The sequence below is a fragment of the Phyllobates terribilis genome, unplaced genomic scaffold (assembly GCF_046119375.1).
Source record: "Phyllobates terribilis strain yellow unplaced genomic scaffold, ASM4611937v1 Scaffold_7__3_contigs__length_470593459, whole genome shotgun sequence".
Taxonomy (NCBI): Eukaryota; Metazoa; Chordata; class Amphibia; order Anura; family Dendrobatidae; genus Phyllobates; species Phyllobates terribilis.
Window position 1 is genome coordinate 226,590,933 of NW_027362767.1, and position 26,373 is coordinate 226,617,305.

At 46.1% G+C, this 26,373-nt stretch overlaps 1 protein-coding gene across 1 annotated transcript in view; it reads left to right on the forward strand.

Annotated features, from left to right (window-relative positions):
* Nucleotides 1-26,373, forward strand: part of ADGRD2 (adhesion G protein-coupled receptor D2) — a 642,994-nt gene that overhangs the window by 380,574 nt on the left and 236,047 nt on the right. Inside the window, exon 21 of the mRNA XM_073639770.1 lies at nucleotides 18,371-18,412. Coding sequence (XP_073495871.1) covers nucleotides 18,371-18,412 — 42 coding nt within the window. The remainder of the gene's footprint in view (nucleotides 1-18,370; nucleotides 18,413-26,373) is intronic.

Genomic DNA, 26,373 nt, shown 5'->3' on the forward strand with positions numbered 1-26,373 from the left:
GAGGACACCTCGCCAGAGGCAGACTGGGATACAGAATGGCAGCTGCAGTACCGGAAAGTACAGGAGAGCGTCGAGCGAAGTCTCTGTCAATCAAGAGAAAGGCAGGAGAGGACTTATAACCAACATGCTACCCCTGTTCCCCTGGTACCTGGAGAGCAGGTCTTGAAAAGAAAAAGGAGGTTCCATAAGTTGGACGACCAGTGGGAAAAGGATCCGTACACCGTACTGCCCTCAAGCCATAATAATCCAAAGGTGTACGTCATCAGCAAGGATGGAGGAGAGACCACAGCCACTGTCTCCAGAGACCACCTGAAAAAGTGCCCTGAGAAGTTGCAAAGCACGGATGAAGATCAGGAAGACCCTCAACCCGTAGAGGAAAAGGAGGAAATGATCAGCACCGTACTCGGAGACTTTCCCCGGTCCTGGACACAAGTAAACAATGCTATCGTGGTGCCCGTCCTCACATTTCTCCAGCCAGCCCCTCAAGTGCCTACAGAAGACCAGGTAGAGCTGGAAGAGCAGCCGGCCCAGGAGGCAGAAGAGTCCACACCAGCAGCGCAGGAGGATCAACCCTCTGCTAGTAGTGAGCCTGCCGTGCCCCTAGTGAGCCAAAGAGTGTGCAGACAGCCGCCCAGCCTACCCGCAACATGCCCTACACCCTGTAGTGCAGGACCAGTTAGTGAGCTCCGTAGGTCCACTAGAGTCACTAGAGGTCAGATGCCCGCTCGCTGGAAAATATAAACTAATGCACTGTAAATGTACCTGTTTCTTGAAAATGTTTATGGTTTTTGTTGTTGCTTGTTATTAATTATGTTTCTCAGTTACCCTGCAGATTTCTTTTGACTAACAGGTTATGGACGCTGGATAACCGGAACAGTTTTGTAGATAGTTGCACATTGTGCCTCTTGCGAAGATGGCCGCGGAAGAGAAAACCTGTCTGGCGTGGCCTCCTTGGCGTGGCCCAAAGTATTTAGCTTCAGCCTTGCAGCCACGCCCAAGGCCAACGCAAGGGGTTTGCTTTGGACACGTCCCCTACTTCGCTTAAAACTTCACCTTGGGTGATATGGACACCCGGTTGCGGACACGCCGTGACCTTTAAAGAACTAAAGCTTCTTGTAAATATGTTATTGTATTATCGTTTATACCCTTGTATTTATGTTTCTTTAAAAATGTGTTTAGTCCCGGAGTACTAAAATTTACTAGGGGGGAATGTGGCACCCCAGGGGTCTGGTTGCCACAGTAATAGAAATATTATGTCTGAGAGCAAGTGGAAGGTTTCTCTGGTCAGGAGCCCTAAGCATGCAACACTGCCCGCCCAGACCTGGGAGGGGAGGAATCTGCCCTTATAAACTGGGTCTGGGGTGGGATTAGGTCAGTTAGAGCTTGGAGAGGGAAAGATACAGCAGGAGCTCTGTAGGAACAGTAGCTGAAGACCAGGGGCTGGAGCTGAGCAGAGCTCGCCCTGGCTGAGGACACTACAACCGGACATCGGAGTCCGAGGCTGTGGGGACTGATATACACCCAGCAGCAGAAACCAGCCGGCAGGGGATTCCAGGTCCTCTGGCCATAGAAGCCTGGAGGCTCAGTCACAAGAAAGGGACCAGCGCCGCCATCCAGGAGCCGAGGCTAACAGAACGCCCCAAGTCACCAGCCATACGGGTGAGCACCACACGGTATACTCAGGGACGTGGGCTACTTGTAACCGCTTACGGCAAGGTAGCCAGGAAAGAGTGCAGATAGACGGGGAGGCCTACAACTCCGCCTGGCCAGGGGAGATCCTGCTTGCTCACAGACTGACCAGGCCTCTACTGCTAACCAGTACTCCCGGGAGGGTCTGCTTTATACCATCAGTAAAGACCCTGAACTGCACCACACGTCTCTGTGTTTCATCGCCGCACCAGCACCACTAGTACTGGGACGCTCACACCATCACTCCCATCATCCACACTAGCTGCCCTGAGGCAATACTTCTCCCGTGGGGAGTTATCCCATACTCGGCTGCCCACTGACCGCAATCCACGGGTGGCGTAGTCGGACATTTGTTATTACACTAAGACTGCCACTGGTTTGACCACCCTGAGCCACGGACCGGGTCGCCGCCACACTGAGACTACCACCCCCTGCATCCCACCAGAGGCCCGGTTCCGGGTTCCCCACGTGGCCCAGGGGGCGCGCCACTAGTATAACATGTAAAATATTGGGATTGGGTACATGTTTGAGAGTTAAGCAGGACTGTAGTTATAAATTTGCTGAGCCTGCCATGGGACGTTTGGTGAGAAGAGGTCTTGTTCTAGTGAGAGCTTGACCAACAGTCATGGAAAAGTGGTGACGAAGGCACCAAACTCCAGAACTTCTGTCTTGCATGGCGAAACACAGCTCTATTGAGTTCCATTTTCTATCTTTGGCTTGAGGCCCTCATTTTACCAAGACAGATATGTTGGTTGATACACTCTGGATTTCTGTGTGCTCCACCTGTAACACGGGTAATTTAGATGCAGTGACACAGAAACACAGAGCAGCCAATAGGGGGTTAATAAACAGGGGGGTCTTATAAGAACAAGGTCAATCTCCACGCAGGGAGCAACAAGGAAAATATGGGGGGGGAAACAAGGGAAATAGCAGGTGAAAGTCTATAACTAACAGTTCACAGTCTGACAAGATGTAGCAGAGCCGAACCGGTTGTAAACTTCAGTTTGTACACTTAGCTGGTTCTGGCTCCTCACAAGGCAGTCGCCAGCAGCTGCAGGTGATGATTTCTTCAGGCTTCCCCACCCAAACAATGCTCCGTCTTCTGGCGGCAGCGGGCGGTCTCCGGTTTTACCCCCTGATCCCCTAGTCCATAACACGGCACCTCACGTGCCTCGGCTCCATGGACCCTGCATCCCTTATCTCTATAGTTGGGCTTGACTCCTCTGGTCCACTGCACCCGACTCCTGCTCCCAGTGCTCGAGCCAAGAGCCTGGACCCTCTCACACTGTTCTCCTGCGCAGGACTCAACTCCACTTTCCCGTGCAAAACGTCCTCGTCTCTTCCTCTCTCTAGTCACACCAGGAGTCCCCCGGTCACCTGACTTCCCAGCTCTGTCTCTGTACACACCCCCAACTTCCCAGTCACATGACTCCTGTGCTCACAGTCTGTCTCCCTCCTGCAACAGGAGGTACGGCCCCGGCAGTTCCGGATACCTTGCTCTGAAAGCACTTACACCCCGGTCTTCCCCCTTACACTCTTGCTCTCCTTTAACTCGCCATTCCACGGGTGAGAGTTCCTTCATCAAACGTTCACACTCTTGGACTTCCTGAACAATACGGTGCCATATAAATTGATCTTGTTCGTAACATTGAGGAGGCACTCATGCTGTTGTCCGTTCTGACCGGCATAACTCAGTTTGACCCATGGGGTGGTGCAGGGTCACTCGGATTCCAAATCTCCGCCTGCTGGGTGGCTTCAACCGATGTTGTTCCCTCGCCACCTGCGCTGGGGACTGCAGGTAATCGAGTGCTGGGGCTCAGAGGTAGAATCAACAATTCTACTTTGTCCACATCGTGGCTTGGGGCAACTGTAACAGGACCTTCTCTAGAAGCAGGTGATTGTTCTTCATCCTTGTCATCTTTAGACAGACAGGGCCGCAGCATACTATGATGAACCACACTGGTAGGGGCTCCTTCAGTCCCCTCGGGTTGAACTTCATACACAGGTCCTTCAGCACCAATCCTGCGCTTCACTCGGTGCGGGGTCCATTCCCACTGCTTACTCAATTTGCCCCGGGGCCACCTGTCCCGAACCAACACCCGCTCCCCGGGCCTCAGAGCTGTCCCTCGAAGAGGCAATGTCTCATGATGTTTGAGTTCTTGAAACTTTTGTTGTACCAACCGTCGGAGGGTCTGCAGTCAATGCCGATGTTCCCGGACCCAGGAAGACCTCCCCGTCCGTGGTTAGTCCTCCTCGGGGTCCAGCTCTAACTCGGTGATCTCTCGCCCCTTTCGCCCGAACAGCAAGGTATAAGGAGTGAACCCCGTCGTACTATTCACTCGGTTGTTGTAGACCCACACCAGCTCGGCCACAAACTCAGGCCATCGTACCTTCTGATCTTCCTCCAACATGCGGAGCATTTGGATCAGTGTCCGATTAAAGCGTTCAGAGGCCCCATTTCCTTGAGGGTGGTAAGGAGTAGTCCGTGACTTCTCAGTCTTGTACAACCGGTGCAGCTCTTCCATCACCCGGCCTTGGAAGCAGACGCCTTGATCGGAATGGATCCTCTTTGGGCAGCCGTACACCCGAATGAAGTCTCGGCAGATGGCCTGCGCAGCTGACTCGGCGGTCTGGTCCCTGGTCGGGGTCACTACCGCAAACTTTGTGAAGTGGTCTGTCATTACCAGGCAATGTTCATACCCGAGATGCGCCGGTCCAACAGCCAACTAGTCGATCATCAGCACCTCCAAGGGGGCAGAAGTCACAATGGATTGTATGGGGACCTGCTGCTCCGGGGGCTTAACCAGCTCACAGCTCCGACATCTTCGACAAGTGTCTTCTATTGTTAATCGCAGTCGGGGATGATACACCAGCCTCTGCAACCACTGAAATGTCTTCTCTGGTCCGAAGTGAGCCCCTCGTTCATGAGCCTCCTTGGCCACTACTCCGACCAACTTCTCTGGGATCACCACTTGCCAGGTGGTCCCGAACTCTGGCAGTAGCTGCACCCGTCGGTACAGCAGCCCGTCTCGCAAACACAGTCTCTCCCATTGTCCCAGCATTTTCAGTGCTTCCGGGGACAGGGTACTTCTCTCTTCTCAACTGGGGACTTGCCGCAAAGCCACCCATTGTCGTAATTGAGCAACTTCTCTGTCAGTCTGTTGAAGTCGGATCCAGTCATCTCTTGGCCTCCCTAGCACTTGTTCTTCCGACGTCTCTCCGATCTGTCCCTGCGCCGCGGTCAGCGGTCTCACGAAACTTTGGAAGCTAGGGGTCTCATCCGCCTACAAATCTTCATCGTGGTCATGATCAGGCCTTTCATATGTCACTCTGGAGAGGGCGTCGTCGTGAGTATTCTCTGCCTTAGGCCGGTAGGCGATCTTATACCGGTACCTGGCCATGCGGGCCACCCATCACTGCTCCAGGGCTCCCAATTTTGCATTCTCCAGGTGGGCCAGCGGGTTGTTATCTGTTCTCACCAGTACTTCGGACCCGGACAAATACTCTGCAAACTTCTCGGTCATTGCCCAAACCAGAGCAGCAACTCTAATTTGAAAGAGCTATAATTATGTGGGTTCTTCTCTGAGTCGTGAAGGGAGCGACTTCCATACTCAATCTCGCGCTCTTTCCCATCCTGTGCTTGGGATAACACGGCTCTTAGACAATGTAGGCTCCCATCAGTGTAGAGTATGAATGGTTGGGAGAAATCTGCATAGGCAAGTATTGGGGCCTCGGTTAGGGCCATTTTAAGGGCACGGAAAGCCTCTTCCTGGCTGCTTCCCCACCGAATTGCCTGATTCTTGGAGCCCGCCGGCACTCCCTTTAGTAGCTCCAGCAATGGGTTGGCTATGCGGGTGAAGTTCTTCACGAATCTTCGGTAGTACCCGGCAAGTCCCAGGAAGGCCCGAATGTCCTTCATTGTCTTCGGGGTAGGCGACTCCTGTACAGCGGCCACCTTCTCACGGGTTGGCCTGACTCCTTCACCGGATACAGTATGACCGAGATATTCGATCTGTTTGCGGAACAGGTGGCACTTCTGGTGCTTCACCTTTAAGCCATGACTCTGTAGGTGACTCAGTACTTGCTCCAGTCACTGGAGGTGTTCCTCGAAGGTGGCGGCATAGACAATTATGTCGTCAAGGTAAATCAGTGTTGCCTCGAAGTTCAAATCACCCAGGCACCACTCTATCAGACGCTGGAACGTCCCAGGGGCGTTAGTCAGGCCGAAGGGCATCCGATTGAACTCAAACAGTCTCATGGGTAATATGAATGCCGTCTTCGCACGGTCATGTTTGGCCATGGGCATCTGCCAGTACCCACTGGCCAGATCCAAGGAGGAGAAGTATCTTGCCTTCCCTAAGGCCGACAGAGACTCTTCAATTCGAGGTAGTGGGTTAGAGTCCCGTACTGTACAGGCATTCAGTCTATAGTCCACACAGAACCGCAGGGTCCCATCTTTCTTCCGGACCAGGACAATCGGGGCTGCCCACGGACTCTGACTCTCCCGTATCACACCATTCTGTCACATATGGGCTAGCATCTCCTTAACCACCGGGGGTCCACTTCCGGTACCCCCTGCGAGAAGACGACTCCTTTTTTCCCCAGATCTTTTCCTGATACTCGGATCTTCATCCACACCACTCCTGCGTCCGGGATGGGTAATTGATTAGCTGCCGTGAGTCTAATTACTGGTCCCCATTCAGACCGCGCTATCTCTGGAAATCGCTGTTGGAAGTAGGCTTCATAGTAGTCACCTGGGATCCCGTATCAATCAGGCAGTGAACAGCCCGACCGCTTATTTCGGCCCAGACAGTTGGGCTGGTGGAAACCAGGTCCTTGGGACTCCCTTTTCTTCTTTCCCCTTCCTCAGGCTCCGGGTTGTGTCCCCCAAACACGGAGGCTGCTAGTTTAACGGCTGCCGCGACAGGGGCCGTCGTCGGCTAGCACAGCCCCTGGGGAAATGTCCTGTGCCTCCACACTTCCAGCAGGTCATGTTTCTGTCTGTGTAGGGCTGCCTCACTTCTCTACGGAACTCTCCTGCAGGGGGGGTCCTGAATTCAATTCTTTCCATAACTGGGGCAATCGATCTGGGTATCTCTGGTGTCGGGGCAGGGGTCTTCTTGAGACTGGACCATTCATCCCGCATCTCCTGTATCTCCTTTCGCATCTCTCGAGCCCATTCCAGTTCAGCTGCAGGCGGGGTGGGTACCTCGTTACTCCGGACCATTCCTGCCAGGGCCGTCACCCCCATCTCCTGCTCTCTCACACGTGCCTCTGCCCCCAGTTCTAGGAAAGTCAAACGTGGGTTGGCACGCAGGCGCTCCCTCAAGGCCTGCTTCAGCTGCACATCCCTGAGGCCTGCCACAAACTGGTCCCTCAAGATCACGTCAGGGGGGCCCATTCCCAAATTCCCCATGTCGTCTTTTCTAGTGATATAGGCATGCACCCTCTGTAAGGCATTAACATACTGCGTCACAGTCTCCCCCTCCTGCTGCACTTGGTGAAACAGCTGTATCCTCAGCTCTCCTACATTGGTGGGATCCCCATGCATCTCCTCCAGTATCCGCACCACTTTTTCTACAGTATCCCGGTCATGGGAAGGGCGGTACATCACGGATTGTCGGGCATCACCGTCCAGGGCCAGTAAAGCTATTTCGGCTTGCATAGCTGGGGTCATCGGATGCATCCGTAACATACTTCTAACTCTCTCAATCCAGTCCCACAGCATCATATTGTCCCTGGTGAACTTTGGGAGATTGCTGAGCATGGCCCCCAGTGGCAAGCTAGATTTAGGAGCTCCCAGGATGGGCTGCTCTGCAGTGTCTGTGTCTAACGACTGCATCCTGCCGACTACGCCAAATGTAACACGGGTACTTTAGATGCAGTGACACAGAAACACAGAGCCGCCAATACGGGGTTAATAAACAAGGGGGGTTTATAAGAACAAGGGGGCGCGTCACTAGCATAACATGTAAAATATTGGGACTGGGTACATGTTTGACAGTTAAGCAGGACTGTAGTTATAAATTTGCTGCGCCTGCCATGGGACGTTTGGTGAGAAGAGGTCTTGTTCTAGTGAGAGCTTGACCAACAGTCATGGAAAAGTGGTGACGAAGGCACCAAACTCCAGAACTTCTGTCTTGCATGGCGAAACACAGCTCTATTGAGTTCCATTTTCTATCTTTGGCTTGAGGCCCTCATTTTACCAAGACAGATATGTTGGTTGATACACTCTGGATATCTGTGTGCTCCACCTGTAACACGGGTACTTTAGATGCAGTGACACAGAAACACAGAGCAGCCAATAGGGGGTTAATAAACAGGGGGGTGTTATAAGAACAAGGTCAATCTCCATGCAGGGAGCAACAAGGAAAATATGGGGGGGGAAACAAGGGAAATAGCAGGAGAAAGTCTATAACTAACAGTTCACAGTCTGACAAGATGAAGCAGAGCCGAACCGGTTGTAAACTTCAGTTTGTACACTTAGCTGGTTCTGGCTCCTCACAAGGCAGTCGCCAGCAGCTGCAGGTGATGATTTCTTCAGGCTTCCCCACCCAAACAATGCTCCGTCTTCTGGCGGCAGCGGGCGGTCTCCGGTTTTACCCACTGAGCCCCTAGTCCATAACACGGCACTTCACGTGCCTCGGCTCCATGGACCCTGCGTCCCTTATCTCTATAGTCGGGCTTGACTCCTCCGGTCCACTGCAGCCGACTCCTGCTCCCAGTACTCGAGCCAGGAGCCTGGACCCTCTCACACTGTTCTCCTGAGCGGGACTCAGCTCCGCTTTCCCGCGCAAAACGTCCTCGTCTCTTCCTCTCTCTAGTCACACCAGGAGTCCACCGGTCACCTGACTTCCCAGCTCTGTCTCTGGACACACCCTCAACTTCCCAGTCACATGACTCCTGTGCTCGCAGTCTGTCTCCCCCCTGCAACAGGAGGTACGGCCCCGGCAGTTCCGGATCCCTTGCTCTGAAAGCACTTACACCCCGGTCTTCTCCCTTACACACCACTGAGGTCAGAGACTCCGGATGCGAAAGATACAATCTATGTACAATACCGCAGAATATGCTGGTGCTGTATAGCATTAAAGCAGGCTTTTACGTCTCGTCATTCTTTTCGATGCGCATTTCCTCTTCCATCTTCTCAGGATAAGTATAAAGTTGTGTAACGCTAAAGTTGTTTTTTTTTTCTTGCCCAATGTTTTTACAAATCGAAAAAGGTCAAAGACGCAGATGCTTAAAATTACATGAATTATAGTAGTCAAACTGCGGATAAGATAAATCCATAAAAAAAAAAAAAAAGAAAAGATGTTGTAAAAAGCATAAGCGATAAAGGGATGTTTTAAGGGAACAAAGAGAAAAGGGTTATTAATAAAACTGATGCCTGCAACAGCAATATTCGCTAAACGCTAAATTCACCAGCTGAGGCGTAGGCACAATGTCATTACATAATACAGTTTAATGTTCCATTATTCTCTGCATTGTGTGATACATTAATGGATTTTGTTCTACTTCACTTACAAGAGTGAGGTACGGTAATTCAGAGGTTATTCTGTGTAATAAAATATAAAAAGTTTAAGACTAGTTACCTGCACTTACAGCATTTTGTTGTCTTGTATTAACACCAGTCTAATTCTTCTTCAGGTTGTAATAGGAAGTGTTTTGTTAGTGTTCATTTAGAAAATATCAATGTAAGCTAATAATAATAATTTTATTTAGATAGCAGCAACATATTCTGCAGAACTTTACAATTAAGCTCCTGTGCTCCAGTGCCAAATCTGTGACAGTGCCCAGCAATTAATATGTGCCATTTATAATACTGGTGTATTCTTGTGGCAAAGGGGCCTTTGGAACTACTGCCTGTCATGGCGGTAGCCTGTATACCTCCTCAGCACCGCCCTACTCACCATGGTCATGACATGGCTCGGAGAGCTTTGCCTCTTGCAGCATTGCTGCATCTTAGAGTGGTTTCCATTTAGCATTAGAGGGGCATGGCTGGTCTCTGTAGGAATTTAACCCTGCTGTGTCCTGCAGAGATTAGGTTCCCCGACCAATCCCATGTCAGCAGGCTCTATAACTGGCAGATCTACCCACCATTCCTGGCTCAAATGTTGGTTCCTACCCCATTTGTTGATAAGTATGCTTTCTTCTGTATTCCACGTCCCATTGCCGACCTAGCTACTTCTCTCATCCTTCCTGTCCTCTCAACTCCTGATCTCAGCACTCCTATCCTACTGATCCTGGGTTGCCTGTCCCGACCTCGGATCATCTGACCACATTTAGTCTTTGCCCTTCTGTACCACGCACTTGTGCCTCTGACCCTGCGGTCAGCTGCCGCAGACCCGAGGACTGCCCTGGAGTGCTACCTGGTGACTACCTGCTGCAAAGCCTAACCTCACCATCAGAATCTTTAGAGAAAACCAAGTAGTCGCTTATGCCCCACCAGAGTAAGCCTAGCCTGTGGCGCAATGAGTACACCCCCACCAGTGTTGCACTACCTCTGTGCCACCTACTGCTGGTGCTCTTATCTACTCTAAATGGCCACTTTATTAGAGACAACTGTCTAGTTGCGCATTGGACCTCCTTAGTAGATATGAGCGAACATATTCGAAAAAACATTCGCCAATTTAAAATTCAGCACGAACGTTGCACATTCGGATTAGTGATCGGACACCCGAGCTTTTTTACTTAAAATCGGCAAAATTCGGTAAAAGTCCAGCAAATGATTGTGTTTCCACTACAATATTTTTAGCACTTTGGCTAGGATAGTTGTGCTGTATGATGAGGGGAGGAGGTGGGGAGAGGTCAGAGGAGCGGCGTGGCGTGCTTGTAATCTAATTTTTTTTTTCTTAATGTGTGCAGATTGCGGCAAGCCAATCAGGACAAAGGAACCATCAACAATGTCCAGACACAAGTTCTTGTGCCATTGGCAGCTGAAATCACATGTCCCTCTACATATAAAGAGCGGACATGTTGTTTTAGCGCCATTTTGTTAGTATAACAGCTCAGAGAGGATGCTCCTGATGCTGCTCCTGGATACTGAAAGATTTTAAATAGTTAGCTAGGCGGTTGCTTCTAAGTCAGATAGTTTAGATAGATGGGATCCTGTGTGGCTGTGAAATCGACCTTCCAGCAGATCTTTTTTTTTGTGCGGTCCAGACGGAGACAGCGGGGCACATTTTAGCATAGTAATCTGTTGTGCACTGCTTCTATTGTGTTCCATGCACGAGTACACCTTTGAAACTCTAATTTTTTCTGTTACTACCATGATACATACAGCAGGTATTGATATTTTTGGGCTCATATATTCTACTGTATGCAGAGTTCCTCCACAGTAAAAAAATAAATAAATTTTTTTCTGTTACTAATATGATACAGCAGGCCACATCTCAGTTTGAAATTTTTTTGGAGAATATATTCTATTGTATACAGGCTTCATCTACAGTAAAAAATATAATTTCTTCTGTTACTAAGGTGATACTGCCGGCAAGATCTCAGCTCGATATTTTTTGGAGCATGTATTCTATTTTATACAGGCCTCATCCACAGTAAAAAAAATCTAGTTCCTTCTGTTACTAAGGTGATACAGCAGGCCACATCTCAGTTTGAAAAGTTTTGGAGCATATATTCTATTTTATACAGACCTTGTCTGCAGAAAAAAAAATTCGAATTTTTTGTTGCTAATAGCGTGCTCCAACCACACTATCTGAAGAAAATGAGTGGGAAAAAGAGAGGTCATGGTGGAAGGGGGAATAGACTTGGTGTTCAAGGTATACTTAGGGTAGGTGGTAATGTTAGTGAAAGCACTAGTGAATCAACACCGTCACGTCCTATCCAAGGCCAACTCACAACTTCTGTTACTGGACGGGCTACTCCACTCCCTTTCTTTGGTAGCCGCACAGCGATACGCCTTGTACATGGGGTCCAGAAAAAGCATGTGCTCCAGTGGATGGCAAGCGCTGCATCAAGTGGCCTCTCCTCTTCCTCCACCTTAACATCACGCACAGTACAGTCCTCAGAGGTGGCACCCCAACTAATCTTGTTTCTCCCCGCGTCACAACTCTCCAACTGCCCAACTGACTATAGGGATCCCCAGATGGGCGAGTTTGCAGAGCTGTTCACACATTCTATGCCATGGGCATTAGAGGACTGCACCAAAGATTCACAGACTCAAGAAGAGGAAAGCATCTACACCGATGCCCAACATTTTTTTTAGGTTGGATCTGAGGCAGGACTAAGTAGGGTCAGAGCAAATCTAGACCCTCATCACCAGACATTATCCCCTGTGGGGGGAGTTGATCCTGATGAGACTCCGATATCTGAAGCGCACGCAGACTGTACTGTGCTGTCAGGGCAGGAAGAGGAGGAGGGTGACTTTAAGGATGAGGCATGGGAGAACAGATAGGTTGATGATGAGGTTGTAGATACCACTTGCTGTGAACCCAGAGGCACGCAGCTGAGTAGCTCAGCTTAGGAGGTGGAGGAGGAGGAAGACAAGGAGGTTACGTTGCGGCCTATGGCATAGACACTAAGTGATGCCACCACGACGAGCACCTGCATCCTTAGCTACAACTGTGGCTGTGGTCACCAGCGGTCGCAGGTCTTCAGCTCCCAGGGACGGCAAGGGTTGCATAGTCTCGGCCTTTTTTGAGACCGCAAAGGATGAGCCAACTCACCTTATCTGACAACTTTGCAAAAAAAGACTCCGTAGAGGGAAAAATTGCAATAATTTGACTACTACATGCATGAACCATCACACGCGCGATCAACATGCGTTACTCTGGCAATCTCACTGCGATAAATTGCGGACCAGCGGGTCTCACCAACCATCGGCCGCCCCATCAGCCTCATCTGCTGCTTCTTCCACCTCCATCACCGTGCCAAGTGTTGTCACGCAGGTCTCTCACCGTAGAACCTCCACTTGTTTACCCACTCCAATCAGGCTGAGTGAGAGCCTGTCAGCTGTAATGGAAGTGGACATGCCTGCTGTGTTTGTTTCACCTAGCACACCACATCTTTCTCAATCCACCGTAACATCTTCGCCTTCACCTCACTCACGGTCCAGCAGTTTGTTGTGTTCACCCTACTAAACCCCCTCTCAGCACGGCAGCCAGCCATCAGTCCCACAGTTGTGGTCATGTAAAAGATTGTTTCATCCTACACATGACAAAGCTAAGAGATTGAAATCCACCATCTCCAATCTGTTGGCCACAGAAATGCTGCCTTTCCGCCTGCTGGATACAGATGGTTTCCAACAGCTGATGGTTGTTACAGTCCCCTAGTACCAGTTGCCCAGTCGCCATTACTTCTCTAAGAAAGCTGTGCCTGCACTACACCAGCATGTCGCACAAATCATCACCCGTTCCTTGACTAAATCTGTCTGCCAGGGTGCATTTCACCACAAGCACCTGGATGTGTAAGCATGACCAGGGGCGTTACATCTCGCTGACTCACATCTCGCTGACTAGGCACTGGGTGACTCTGGTGGCTGTGGGGGCAAGCGGGGAAGGGGCTGCTCCACATGGAATCCCCAAGGTATGCAGGACAAACCTCTGTATTTAACACTTAATCCACTGCTTCTGCCTACTCCACCCCCTTTAGTGCCTCCACCTGCACCCTCAACCTCTGCCTTAATGAAACATGCATTCCGACAGTGCAGAGAGAATCCCCCCACCTCTGTACTGTGCAGCTAGGGCTCACCACAATCAGGCAGTGTTTAAATGAATATGCCTTGGAGATCATACAGCTCAAAAGTTCTGGACAGCTATCCAGGCTGAGTTAGAGCAATGTCTGTTTCCTCTAAAATTGGAGCCAGGGAAGGCCGTGTGCGATAACGCTGCTAACCTGGTGGCGACCCTATGCCGGGGCAACCTCACACACATGCTTTGCATGACTCACGTCCTCAACCTTGTGGTACAGCAGTTTCTTCTCCGCCACTATCCCGGCCAGTATGCATTGCTGCGGAAAGTCGCTGTGTGCTCAATTCTGCCATTCGCACCCCGCAGGTCAACAACTTGCATCGCTACAGAGGTCTTTCAGCCTACCGGTTCATATGCTATATGCCAACATGTCGCTGCTGCCACTCTGCACATGTTTCAGGGACTGTGGCAGCAGCGAGGAGCCCTGGTGCAGTGTGTCATTTTGCATAGCCTGGGCCAATGCAGTACAGATGTGGTGCAAATCACGCTTGCGGAGTGGGCACAGATGAAGGACCTCTTCACCCTTCTGCACAGTTTCAGAATGGCTACTAAGATGGTTAGTGCTGATGATTGCATCATCAGCATTACTATTCTGGTCATTCACATGCTGGAACATACTTTGAATAGTCTGTGGGAGGAGGTGGTGGTCCCAGAGGAAGAGGAGGAAGCTAAGGAAGATGCGGAAGGGATAACAATATTTCTAAGTTCCGGACTGTCGTCGCATAGGTGGGTGCCTTGAGAGGGTGGATTACAGCAATCAAGGGGTGCTCATGGTTCCAGATAAACTGTTAGTGAAGGTGCAGGAGCCGAGGAACAAATGGAGGAAGATGAGGAGGTGATGGGCGCGCATCAGTCAGGAGATGAAGAGGATAATGATCCCTTCTCTGTTGTCCATGATTGGTTGGAGGGGACGGAGGAAGCAAGCTTGAGTGTTACCCTGCCACCAACACAGACTTGGACCTCATGGAAGCGCACGATACATGGGCGCCTTCTTGCTGCACTATCTGCAACATGATGCCCGTATTGTTAGGATTAGAAATAGTGCTGAATACTGGGTTGCCACTCTGTTAGATCCACGGTGCGAGAGTAAATTTTGCAAGATTCCTCCCCCCTGGAAAGGGATGCACGCATGCAGGAGTATCGAAACACGCGTGTAAACAATCTTAAGGGTGGCTTTGCCAAGACAGCAGTGAGGTACAGAGTGTGCATCGCAGTTCTAGACTTCCAACCCCAGGAACATCGAGTCATCAGCACAAAAAAATTAGCAGCAGCAGTGTAAGTGGCAGAAGCAATTTCTGTGAGTCGTTTAACACCTTTTTTAGACCAGCTTGTGCACCAGCAGAGCAGAGTACAAGTCTGACACATAGTGAGCAACTGGAGAGGATTGTGCAAGAGTATTCTCGAACTCAATATTAATGCCACTGGGGGAGTTTGGACCCTTTTGGCATTTTGGTCTTCAAAAATGGAAGAGTGGCCTGAGCTCGCCTCTCACACCTTGGAGGTTTTGTCATGCCCAGCAGCCTTCTCTCAGAACGTGTCTTCAGCACTGCAAGTGGATAAGCACATCCGGCTGTCTCCTGAAAGTGTAGAGCGCCTAACTTTCATCAAGATGAACAAGTAATGGATCTCCAAGGACTTTTGCACCCCAGTCGCAGACTGGGCAGACTAGACAATGGTGTTGATTTTAGTGTGCTGCATTGATCTCACGTTATTGAAGTCTGTGACACCTTTGTCGTGGCTTCTGTGCCTGCTGTTGCTACTGCTGTTACTAACAATTTTTTGAAATGTGGAGACTCCAAGTTGGGTCTCCATCTGGTGGGTTGCCTGTAGTGGAAGGGGTGTCAGAGCCCCAATATGCTACTTCTACTCTGGGGAAATTGATGCCACTTTAGTAGTGTCTGCCCCTAATTTTTGGAAATGTTGGAGACTCCAAGTTGGGTCTCCTTCATGTGTGTTGCCTGTAGCAGTAGGGCTTCCAGACCGGCAGGCCTGCACTTACTTTCAGTCAACTACCTGTGTTACTATCCTTACATTTTTCGAACAATAGTAGTCTGCAAAGCTGATTTTTGTGCCACCTGAGTATGACTGAGCAGAAAAGCAGTTTGAGCTGTTCCATGAGGTATCAGAGGTCCTAGCAGAGCAGGTCTACACTGATCCCTCACCCACCTCTTAATTTGAATTTAAATTCAAAGCTGTAAATGCTGGCCCAGACCCTGATACCTCATGCATGGCCCATGGCTGACTGCTGCTGTGGCATTATAATATTTCTACTGTGGGTCAATTTGTGCCACTTTTCCTTTTGTCTGCCCCTAATTTTTGGAAATGTTTGAACTCCAAGTTGGGTCTCCTTCGTTTGTGTTGCTTTTATTTGGCAGGGCTCTCAGAGCACCAGGCCTACACCTGTCACTCATCCACCTGTTACTGATCAATGTTTAAGCTAGAAATGCTGGTCCAAGCTCTGTCCCGGGCCCTGTACCATGCATCCATGCAGCTCAAATATACTATTTGTACTCTGGGTCAATTGATGCCACTTTTCCTGATGTCTGCCCCTAATTTGAGCTGTTTTGGCAGCTTTTGGGCTCCCCTGAAGGTGTTGTCTGTGTGTTTGGTTTTGCCTCCCATTGAATTCAATGGGGTCTGGATATGTTCGACTAACTGTTCAGCGAACATCGGGAAGTTCGCCGATCCGAACCGAACATTGGAAGGTTCGCTCATCTCTAATTGTGACATGGTAGTGATACCTATGACAAGCAGCAGTACCCAACAAATCTACTGGACATCCACACAAAGTCGCATGTAGACTATACATTTTGTGAAATAGTATTGCAAAATAAAGAATATGGCAACAATGTTCAGTATAAAAAAAATTCACAATTTGCTTCAATTGGTGTCATTCCTTAATTTTTTGTAAGAAGGTGGTGAACCCATTTTTAACCATCTTACAAACCTATAGGAAATACCTAGATCTGTACAAAAAAATATATTATTGACCATACAAGACTTCAAAGGAATATGGTCTGTACATTAAAAAATCCCTTCAGTAATGATAGACAAAAAATTACTTTATCCTGTGTAGGGAATGGGAAATTCTAGAAGAAAGCAGTAGTAGAATCATGTATTGGACAAATGAAGTAGACATATTCTGGGAAGACTCGGGTCAGTTAAAAATAATGACATCTAAAAAGATTGAAAAGTAGTGTTATAGACCTCATGAACTGAAAAACCTAAGGTTCCTACGCCCAACATCAGTATGTGGCTCCCCAGAGGACAAAGCCAATTAAGAGGAACATAGTAATGAGTAACCATAATGGTCACATTGAAGATTAGAAGGCTGTGCGTTCTGTGTAAGTTTAGGATAAGTAGCCTTCTAAACTGAAATGGGTCTCTAAAGCTGCAATTTTTGTGGCGCCTTTTCATCTATCGTAGTATTTTGAAGCAAATGATGGAAACATTTTGAGAAGTCTCAGATCAATTAAAAAGAATGATCTCTAATAGGATTGAAAGATACTGAAATAGACCTCATGAACTGAAAAAAACTGAGGACCCTACCACTAACATGAGATTATGTGGCCAGAGGTCAAAGCAAACTTGGCGAAACATAGTAATGATCACATTAAACATTAGACGGCTATGGGTTCTATGAAGGTTTGGGATGCGTAGCCTTCTAAACTTGAAATGTGTCTCTAATAGTGCAGTTTTTGTGGTGCTTTTTTGTCTATCATGTAGTATTTCGAGCCAACACAAGTGTATTAAAAAAAAAGATGAAAATCTGTCATATATAACTTATTAGTTTTAGACTCATTTCTGTATTTGGCTCAAGAGACTACCCATGCGACTTCAGCCTATAAGGAAGAAAAGATGAAGTGGCATCAATGTACTGGAACTGGTAACACTAGATGAGTAAAGGCCCCCAAACATTAGATTAAAGTTGGCCAAGCCCGTTGACGTTGGCAGGAAAAGTTGACAGGCTAATGTGAATAAAGGCCTCCTGGATGGATTTTCAACTGCCGATCCTTTTGTCCCCACCAGAGAAAAGACAAGACACTTCTGGCAGCGGCTCTCTCATAGAGAACACAGAAGTGTTCGGCCAAGATTTTCTATATACGGAGTAGTTAGAAGAAAGAGTTGGCGGCAGAATGATCGTTCAGCCAATAGTTATCTGATGTGTTTAGGGACCTTTAATGGTAAAAAAAAACTGGTCATACTGGACATTCCCATTCAAAATCCCATCCTCATAAATTTGTGGCTATTTTGAAAATGTAGAAGTATTAGCACAGCTCACTATTTCATTTTTTTAAATATGTAAATTGGGTAACTTTTCTAGTTCCTTAACAAAAATCAGTAATAGCTTTGTTTTTTTTTATATTTCTTTATGTACATAATCCATGTATTCTGGGTCTAAATCATACCTTAATTTATATTTATTAAAAGTAATCTGTCAACAGGTTTTTGCTATGTAGCCTGACAGCAGCACAAGGTAGGGACAGAGACCCTGATTCCAGCGATGTGTCACTTGATTTACTGGGTGGAGCAGTTGTGATAGAATCCCTGTTTTCTCTGCTGCAGAATTAGCAGAGCTCAGAATGCTGAGCTGTTTATAACCCCACCCATATCACTGATTGTCAGATTTTTGTTTACACTGTGTATCGACAGAAAGCTGCTAATCAGTGGTGGGACTAGGAGGCACGTGACACCTAGTCCTCTCGTGATAATCACCTGCTGGTAAAAAAAACAAAGCTTATATTATTGAAACTCCAAAACACAGCCCGGTAAGTGACACATTACTGGAATCAGGGTCTCTGCCCCTACATAATGCTCTAAGATTACATAACAAAACCTGCTGACATATTCCCTTTAACCTATAAGTAATTATTGCAATAACATTTGGAAGCTTGTGAATACAATTTGATTTAAATGTAAGTCTATAAAAGAAAGTATATATTGATAAGAAAATAAGCTCATTACTTTATCCTTTTTTACAGGGGCTGTATATTTTCTTGATTTATGCCATTTATAACAGTGAGGTAAGGCAATCCCTCCGCATTAAAATGTTTATTGATAAGGGGTTGTAATTAATTAAAAAAAATGTTTTTTTTTAAATGAGTGTCTGTTTTCTCTTTTCTAGCAATTAGAATGAGAACCAGATGAAAGGTTAAAGATTAAACTACAGTTGTAAATATAGTTTTAATAGCACACCGCAACAGTCTTGCCCACATAACACCATCACAATGCCTATTTAACATAAGATTTTTTTTAGAAAAAATACAAGAAATTGGCCCTTCCACTCTGTGTCCAAGATTCTTCAATACAGTTTATTAAAATGCAAAGATAAAAACACAACATTTCAGCTGGGTCAACCTTCATCAGGTGAATAGCTCAATACTGCTGAAACGCGTTATGTTTTTATCTTTTTTTTTATCTTTGCATTTTAATAAACCATATTGAAGAATCCTGGACACAGAGTGGAAGCACCAATTTCTTGTATTTTTTCTAAAAAACATTTTTTGTTAAGTTGGAACCTCTTGAAGGACCCTCTATGGTTTAACAAGGTGGTAGCAGACCGCGAAAAAGGATTTATATGGAATACATGTTATCCTAGAGTTGTGCCTATATTCACAACCATATAAGGTGAGCAAAATCTTTAATTTGCTACCAAAAATTATATAATCTAATACTACGCTTGGAGAGTCTCCTTCTCCTTCTCTCACCCCTCCGGCACTCCCATGATGTGATCATGGGGAGCTGAGGGCAGTCATGGCAGCCGGAGGTCAAGAGATGATGACCTCTGGGTCTGCCAGCTATGGTGGCCTGTTAGACCCAGCCAGCACCAGGGTCTAACAGGCGTTCTTCCAGTGTAAAGATGCAAATTGTCTCTTCAGAGAATAAGAGTGCCACCTACAGGAAGTAGCAATCCTAGAAGTCAATAGTGACCCTTTAACGAGCCTTATCACGTGACTTAGGATAAAAAGCCAAGACCAGAAACTCAATTTGCAGACACTGTGTTTTGGGGTACTGCACCTCGTCAGTGTAAAGTGTGAGTTCTGGTTTGGCTGGATGAGAGGAGTCAGACCGGTATCTAGGGGGTGACGTGTTAAGCACGTCAGCTGAGGAGACTTTTAAAACCACAATACTCCTCTGGGAAATATGCAAATTGTCTCTTCAGAGAGGAAGAGGACTAGAACTCTAGTGCCACCTACAGGATGTAGCAATCCTAGAAGTCAATAGTGACCCTTTAACGAACCTTATCATGGATAAAAAGCCAGTGTAAAGCTGACAGGTCTCATGCATTGCAATGCATATGCATTGCAATGCATGAGACCATGGATCAGAGAAAAGTTGAAGTCCCTTAGAGGGACAAAGTAAAAAAAGTTTTAATTTTTAAAAAAAAAATATATATATATAAAAAAAAAAATCACTAAGTAAAAAAATTAAAAAACATTACACCGATAAATACGTATGTTTATGTAAAAACAAAAATAAACCAAAAAAAGTACACATACTGTACTGGGTATTGCCTAGTCCAGAACGACCCGATCTATAACATTGTCACATTAGTTAACCCTTTCAGTGAACACTGTAAAAAAAAAAGTGACAAAAAAACTATTGTTTTTCATTATACTGCCCAAAAAAAGTGGAATAAAACGCGATCAAAAAGTCGAATGTAAATAAAAATGTAATTGCTGAAAACGTTTGTTTAAGGGTATGTGCGCACGTTCAGGATTTGATTGCAGAAATTTTTGCAAGGTTTCTGCATCTCTTATCAGGAAAAAACGGTGCCGCAAAAACGCACGTTTTGCCCCGATTTTGATTAGTTTTTCTATGCATTTTTTATGCGTTTTTGTACAGCAATGAATACTTTTTGGAGCTAAATGAAGATATTTGAAAAAAGAAACGTGGGACATCGCTTTAACCCTTTGATTACCGTTGGACCTGGGGTGCATATTTTGGTTAATTTAAATGATTAAAGAATGTGTCTGTTGTATTTCAAATAAAGTGTTTTATTCTCAGTGTGTGTGTTTATTTAACTCTTTACTTACAGGTTTGTCTAGAAATGAGGGTGTCTGGTTGACACCTCTTCATCACTAAACAAAGGGTTTGGTGTCAGCGACACCTAATTCCATAAACACTAATCCCATTAGCCCTAATTCCCATTCATGTCATTTCTGGGGCAGCTGAGAGATGCTATTTTTAGCCTAGGAAGGGGCCATTAGGCCAACATGTTCACTGGCTATTAATAACAGCTCACAGCTGTTTGGTTAGCCACTACGTTCCCATGATCAGCAACTAGCAGCGCTTTGGATGCAGCGTATTTTCGCTACGTCCAAAACGCTGTGTTCTAATGCCGCACTTGTTTTGTCAGTACATGTGTATCCACCGCATGTAATGAAATTTCAGTCGGTCAAAATCTGCAGCAGAGACTAGCATCTCTGCTACAAAAGTTTACATGCTGTGGGTGAGTTTGCGTATGTGCCCATGATCAGGAAATGCTGCAGGTTTGACGCTGCGTATTTATGCAGCGTCAAATCCACAGAGGTCAGATGTTACAGCATAGTGAATGGGATTTCTAGAAATCCCATGTCCATTATGCGTGCATCTGAGGCTGCGGATCACCCACGGACACTGACATGTGATGCGTCTTTCAGGAACGCAGCATGTCAAATTAATTTGCAGAGTCGCTAGTCTCCATAACAGAAATTTGACCACTAGAATTTATTGAATGTGGTAAATCTGCATGGTTCATTGAACACTTACAAATTTACCTGAGTTCAATAGAATGCAGCAAAAATATGCTGTGTCCAAAGAGCTGCTACGTCTGGATCGTGAGCACATAGCCTAAAATTAAAAAAAATAGCACGTGCTTCCGCGTCATTTTCATAATCAGAAGATGGAAAGCCAACCACTGGAGTCTGATATCACTAGCCGGGGAAGGGGCCATTAGCCAAAAATGTTCCCTGACTATTAATAACAGCCCACAGCTGTTTGCTTAGACCTTACTGGCTAGATTACAGGGGAACCCCAGAAAAAAATTGACATACGGTCCCACTATAAAATCTAATCAGCAAAGGCTAGGCAGACAGCTTCAGGCTGATATTAATAGCCAGGGAAGGGGCCATGGATCCTGGCCCTCTCCGAGGCTATTAATATCAGCTCTTAGCGGCCCCAGAACTGGAGCATCCATAAGATGCTCCAAATCTGGCACTTAACCTCCACTCTTCCCACTTGCCCTGGTGCGGTAGCAAGTGAGGTAATAGGGTTGGGGTTCATGTCAGCCTTGTATTGGCAGCTGACATGAAGCTCAGGTAAGTAATGGAGAGACATCTATAAGACGCCCCCATTGCTAACCCCGTAGTAATGTTTTTGAAATAAAGACACGGCCAGAATAAAATGTTTTATTTTAAATACAATTCCACACAGTTTTTAAAAATAAAAAACACAGTATATCCACTTGATGCCTAATCCCCGATGTTCTTGTCTCCTGTAAGAAAACAAAAATATAAAACAACCATATCCCTCAACAGTCCACCGTGATGACATAATCCAGAGTGTCCCACGACAATCTGGGCCACTTCTACAGCAGCCACATCAGCAATCACTGATGTGACTGTTGTAGAGCACAGCACTCTATACACTGACAGGAGTGTAATCACTCCTGTTAGTATAAAAGCACTGCACTGCTGAGACTGAGATCACTGGAGTTCAATCAGCTGAAGATCAGCTGAGAGCTCTGGTGACCTCCGTTGACCTCACTTACTGCATCAGTGTTACGTGAGAAAATTCTCATGCAGCACCGGTGCCATAAGTAAGGTCACTGATCTTCAGCTGATTAACTCCAGTAACCTCAGTCACCTCAACTGCCTTATCAATTTTACCACACGTGGAACGGCACAAAAAAATCCTGAATTAAGTTTTTTCTTGTGTTCATGACACGCAAAAAACAATCCCTCACATGACTCGGTCGGCAGAAATATAGAAAAATTATAGCTCTCAAAATATGGCGATGGAAAATCTTTGTTTTTTGTATAAAAAGCATCTCTTAATGTGTGATAACAGCCAAACATAAAAACCCGATATAAATCTGGTATCGCTGTAATCGCACCGACCCGAAGAATAAAGTCATTTTATCACTTATACCGCACCAGGAACAGCGTAAAAATAAATAAAACCAATTTTTCACCTGTTGATTTGTTAATTCTGCCTCCCAAAGATCGCAGTAAGGCTCGGCTCACATTTATCCTGCGCTCTGCGCTAAGTGCTTACACTGTCATTTCTGTGTAAATCTCTGAAATACGTGATTCAGACAGAACCCCAGGTGGAAAATTCTCTGTATTGAGGCAGATGGAGGCACTGTGGACACCGTCTGATCCGGTGGTGTCCATCTTATTAAGCGTGCAAAAAAAACATGGTCGACCTCAGTTTTGTGCACCTCTGCAAAGACGGACACCACTGAACAGAGGCCAGACGGAGTCCAGAGTAACTCTGCTACCTCATTCTAGTGAATGGATTCGTCGGGGGTGTCATCTGAATCCCGTCATTTGGAGATTTAGATGGAAACCCGATGTAAGTGCTCAGCGTAGAACGCTGGATAAATGTGATCCAAAATGTTATGTAAAATGTTCCCAATAAAAGCTTCAACTTAATCCACAAAAAAAGCAAGTTCCCACTCAGGTCCGTCATCTGTTAATGGAAATATAGGGGGCTTCCATGTAACTGGTAGTTCAAAGGTTCTGGAAAAGCGCTATGCCCCCCCCCCCAGCCAAAAATAAACTAAAATAAATTTACAGAATCTGCGCTCCCACAAACCAAATGTCCCCATCCCTTTTGAGCCCCAGTGTGCCTAAACCACATTTATCGTCCACATGTTTGGCATCTCTGTAGTGATGAGAGCCCGCTTAATTTTCAGGGTGCGTGTCTTCAGAAGCACGAGCTGCATGTAATGTACTGGGCACTGCAACGTACAAGCACTACACTGGTAGATTTGCAATTTTTACTCAGCAACATCCATTGCTGCTTGTTTCTGGAAAACACCCATGAAGTCCAAATCATAACTACACCTGTAGATAAATTCCCTGAGGGGTGTAATTTCCAAAATAGGTTCACTTGAGGGTGAATTCTGTTCTTCTGGCACTTAGAGGCTCTTTAGATGGAGTCCACAAACTATTCTACGAAAATGTGTTCTTCGAGAATCAAATAGCGCTCCTTCTCTCTCAAGTCTTTGGAGTACTGTGGAATTGGCACGTTCAGCAGAAATTGTGTGACACATGTGACATTGTACCCACAAGCCATAACAGCAAAATCTGCAGTACAATATGGAGCTCCTTCCCTTCTTAGCTTTGCACTGTGCCTCAAAAGTAGTTTTCAACCACTTATGGAGCATTGGCGTACTCAGGAGAAAATTAACAGTAAAAATTTGGGGCCAAACCAACATTTTATTGGAAAAATTTGACTCCGCCCAAGTTCTACAATTCTGTGAATCGCCTGAGGATTAAAAATGCTTGCTACTCCCCTAGATGAATTCCTTGAGCTATGCAGTTTCCAAAATTAAGTCACATGTGGGGGTTTCTGCAGTTTTGGCATGCAAGGGGCTCTTCAAGTGTGACATGGTGTCTGCAATCTATTCCAGACAAAATGTCTTTCCTTCCCTACCGAGAACAAATTGCACAACAAATTGTACAGTCCATTTTCTCCTGTTATCCTTGTGAAAATTAAAAATTTGGGGCCAAAGCAACATTTTTGTGGGAAAAATTTGATTTTTTTTATTTTATTTTCACGGCTCCATATTATAAAATTCTGTGAAGCACCTGCAGGTTGAAAGTGCTCACCAGACATCTAAACCCCTAAACAGGGGTTTACATTGTTTAGGCACATCAGGGGCTCTGCAAACATGACATGGCATCCGCTAACCTATTTCAGGCAATTTTGCGTTCCAAAAGTCAAATGGTGCTCCTTCTCTTTCGAACCCTGCCGTGCCTCCAAACAGTAGTTTTACACCAGATATGGGGAATCTGTGTACTCAGGAGAAATTACACAACATATTGTATGGTCCATTTTCTCCTGTTAGCCTTGTGAAAATGAAATATTTAGCACTAAAGTTTGAATTTTTATTTTATCCTTTCACATTGCTTTAATTCATGTGAAGCACCTGAATGGTTAATAAAGTGATTTTGAATGTGATTTTGAGCACTTTGAAGGGTTAAGTTTTTAAAATTGTGTAAATTTTGGGTATTTTCTATGACATAGACCCCTCAAAATCACTTCAAATGTGATGTGGTCTTTTAAAAAAAAAATTGGTTTTATAAATCTTGTGAGAAAAATTATAAATTGCTGATAAATGTTTAACCCTTCCAACTTCCTAACAAAAAAAAAGTTTAAAAAATGATGCTGATGTCAAGTAGACATATAGGAAATGTTAACTATTTTGTGTGATTTAACTTTCTGGTTTAAGGACATAAAAATGAAAAGTTTGAAAATGACTACATTTTGCCCGAATGCTGATATTTTCCCAAATGCAAAAAATATTGACCTAAAATTACCACTAATAATAAAGTACAATATGTCACGAAAAAATAATCTCAATCATTGGGATACTTTGAAGCGTTCCAGAGTTATTGCTAGAGATGAGTGAACATGAGATGAGCACCATTTTATCAGTGTAACAGCGCAGAGAGGCTGTTCCTGCTGCTGCTCCTGGATACTGAGAGATTGAGATAGTTAGCTGGGCGGTTGCATGAAAGTCAGATAGTTTAGATAGATAGGATCCTGTGTTGGTGTGAAATCGACCTTCCTGCAGATCAATCATTTTTGCTAATAATGTGGTCTAGACAGAGACACCAGGCCACATTCAGCATAGAACTCTGTTGTGCTGATATTGTACTCCATGCAGTAGTACACATTTGAAACTCTAATTTTTTCTGTTCCTACCTTGCTACATCTGAGCTTGTAATTCTTTTGCTCTGAGATTCAGTTGTATCCAGGTCTCCACAGTAAAAAAATCGAATTTCTTCTATTACTACGGTGCTACATAAAGCACCCCACATCTCAGCTTGTACTTCTTTTGCGCTGAGTTTCTTCTGTATCCAGGTCTAGTCCACAGTAAAAAAATCTAATTTCTTTTGTTACTACCGTGATACATAAAGCAGGCCACATCTCAGCTTGTAATTCTGTTGCACTGAGATTCTGCTGTATACAGGTCTCCACAATAAAAAATATAATTTTTGGGTGCTAATAGCTCGCTCCAGCAATGCTATGTGACCAAATAAATACTGAATGGTAATTTACTGACAGGTGACTCACAGGTCTGGGCATAGGTTTGTTAAACAGCTGGTTAAAAGAGGTGAAGGGTACATCCAACATGAGTGGGAAAAAGCGAGGTCATGGTGGAAGGGGGAATAGGCTTAGGGTTCAAGGTGTACGTGGGGTAGGTGGTAATGTTAATGAAACCTCTAGTGAACTAACACCGTCACGTCCTATCCAATGAAAACTGACAACTTCTGTTACTGGGTGGGCTACTCCACTCCCTTTCTTTGGCAGCCACACAGTGGTACGCCTTATAGATGAGAGAGCCAGAAAGAGCATGTGCTTCAGTGGATGGCAAGTGCTGCATTAAGTGGCCTCTCCTCCTCTTCCTCCACCTCAACATCACACAGTACAGTCCTCAGAGGTGGCACCCCTATTAACCTTGTTTTCCCCCGTGTCACAACTCTCCAATTGCCCAACTGACTGTAGGGATCCCCAGATGGGCGAGTCTGCACTACTGTTCACACATTCTATGCCATGAGCATCAGAGGTCTGCTCCAAAGATTCACAGACTGAAGAGGAGGAAAGCATCTACACCGATGGCCAAAATTTTTTTTGCTTGGATCCGTGGCAGAACAAAGTAGGGTCCGAGCACAGAATCCTGACCCTCGTCACCAGACATTTACCCCCGGGAGGAGTTGATAATGATGAGACTCAGTTACCTAAGGCGCACGCGGGCTGTACTGTGCTG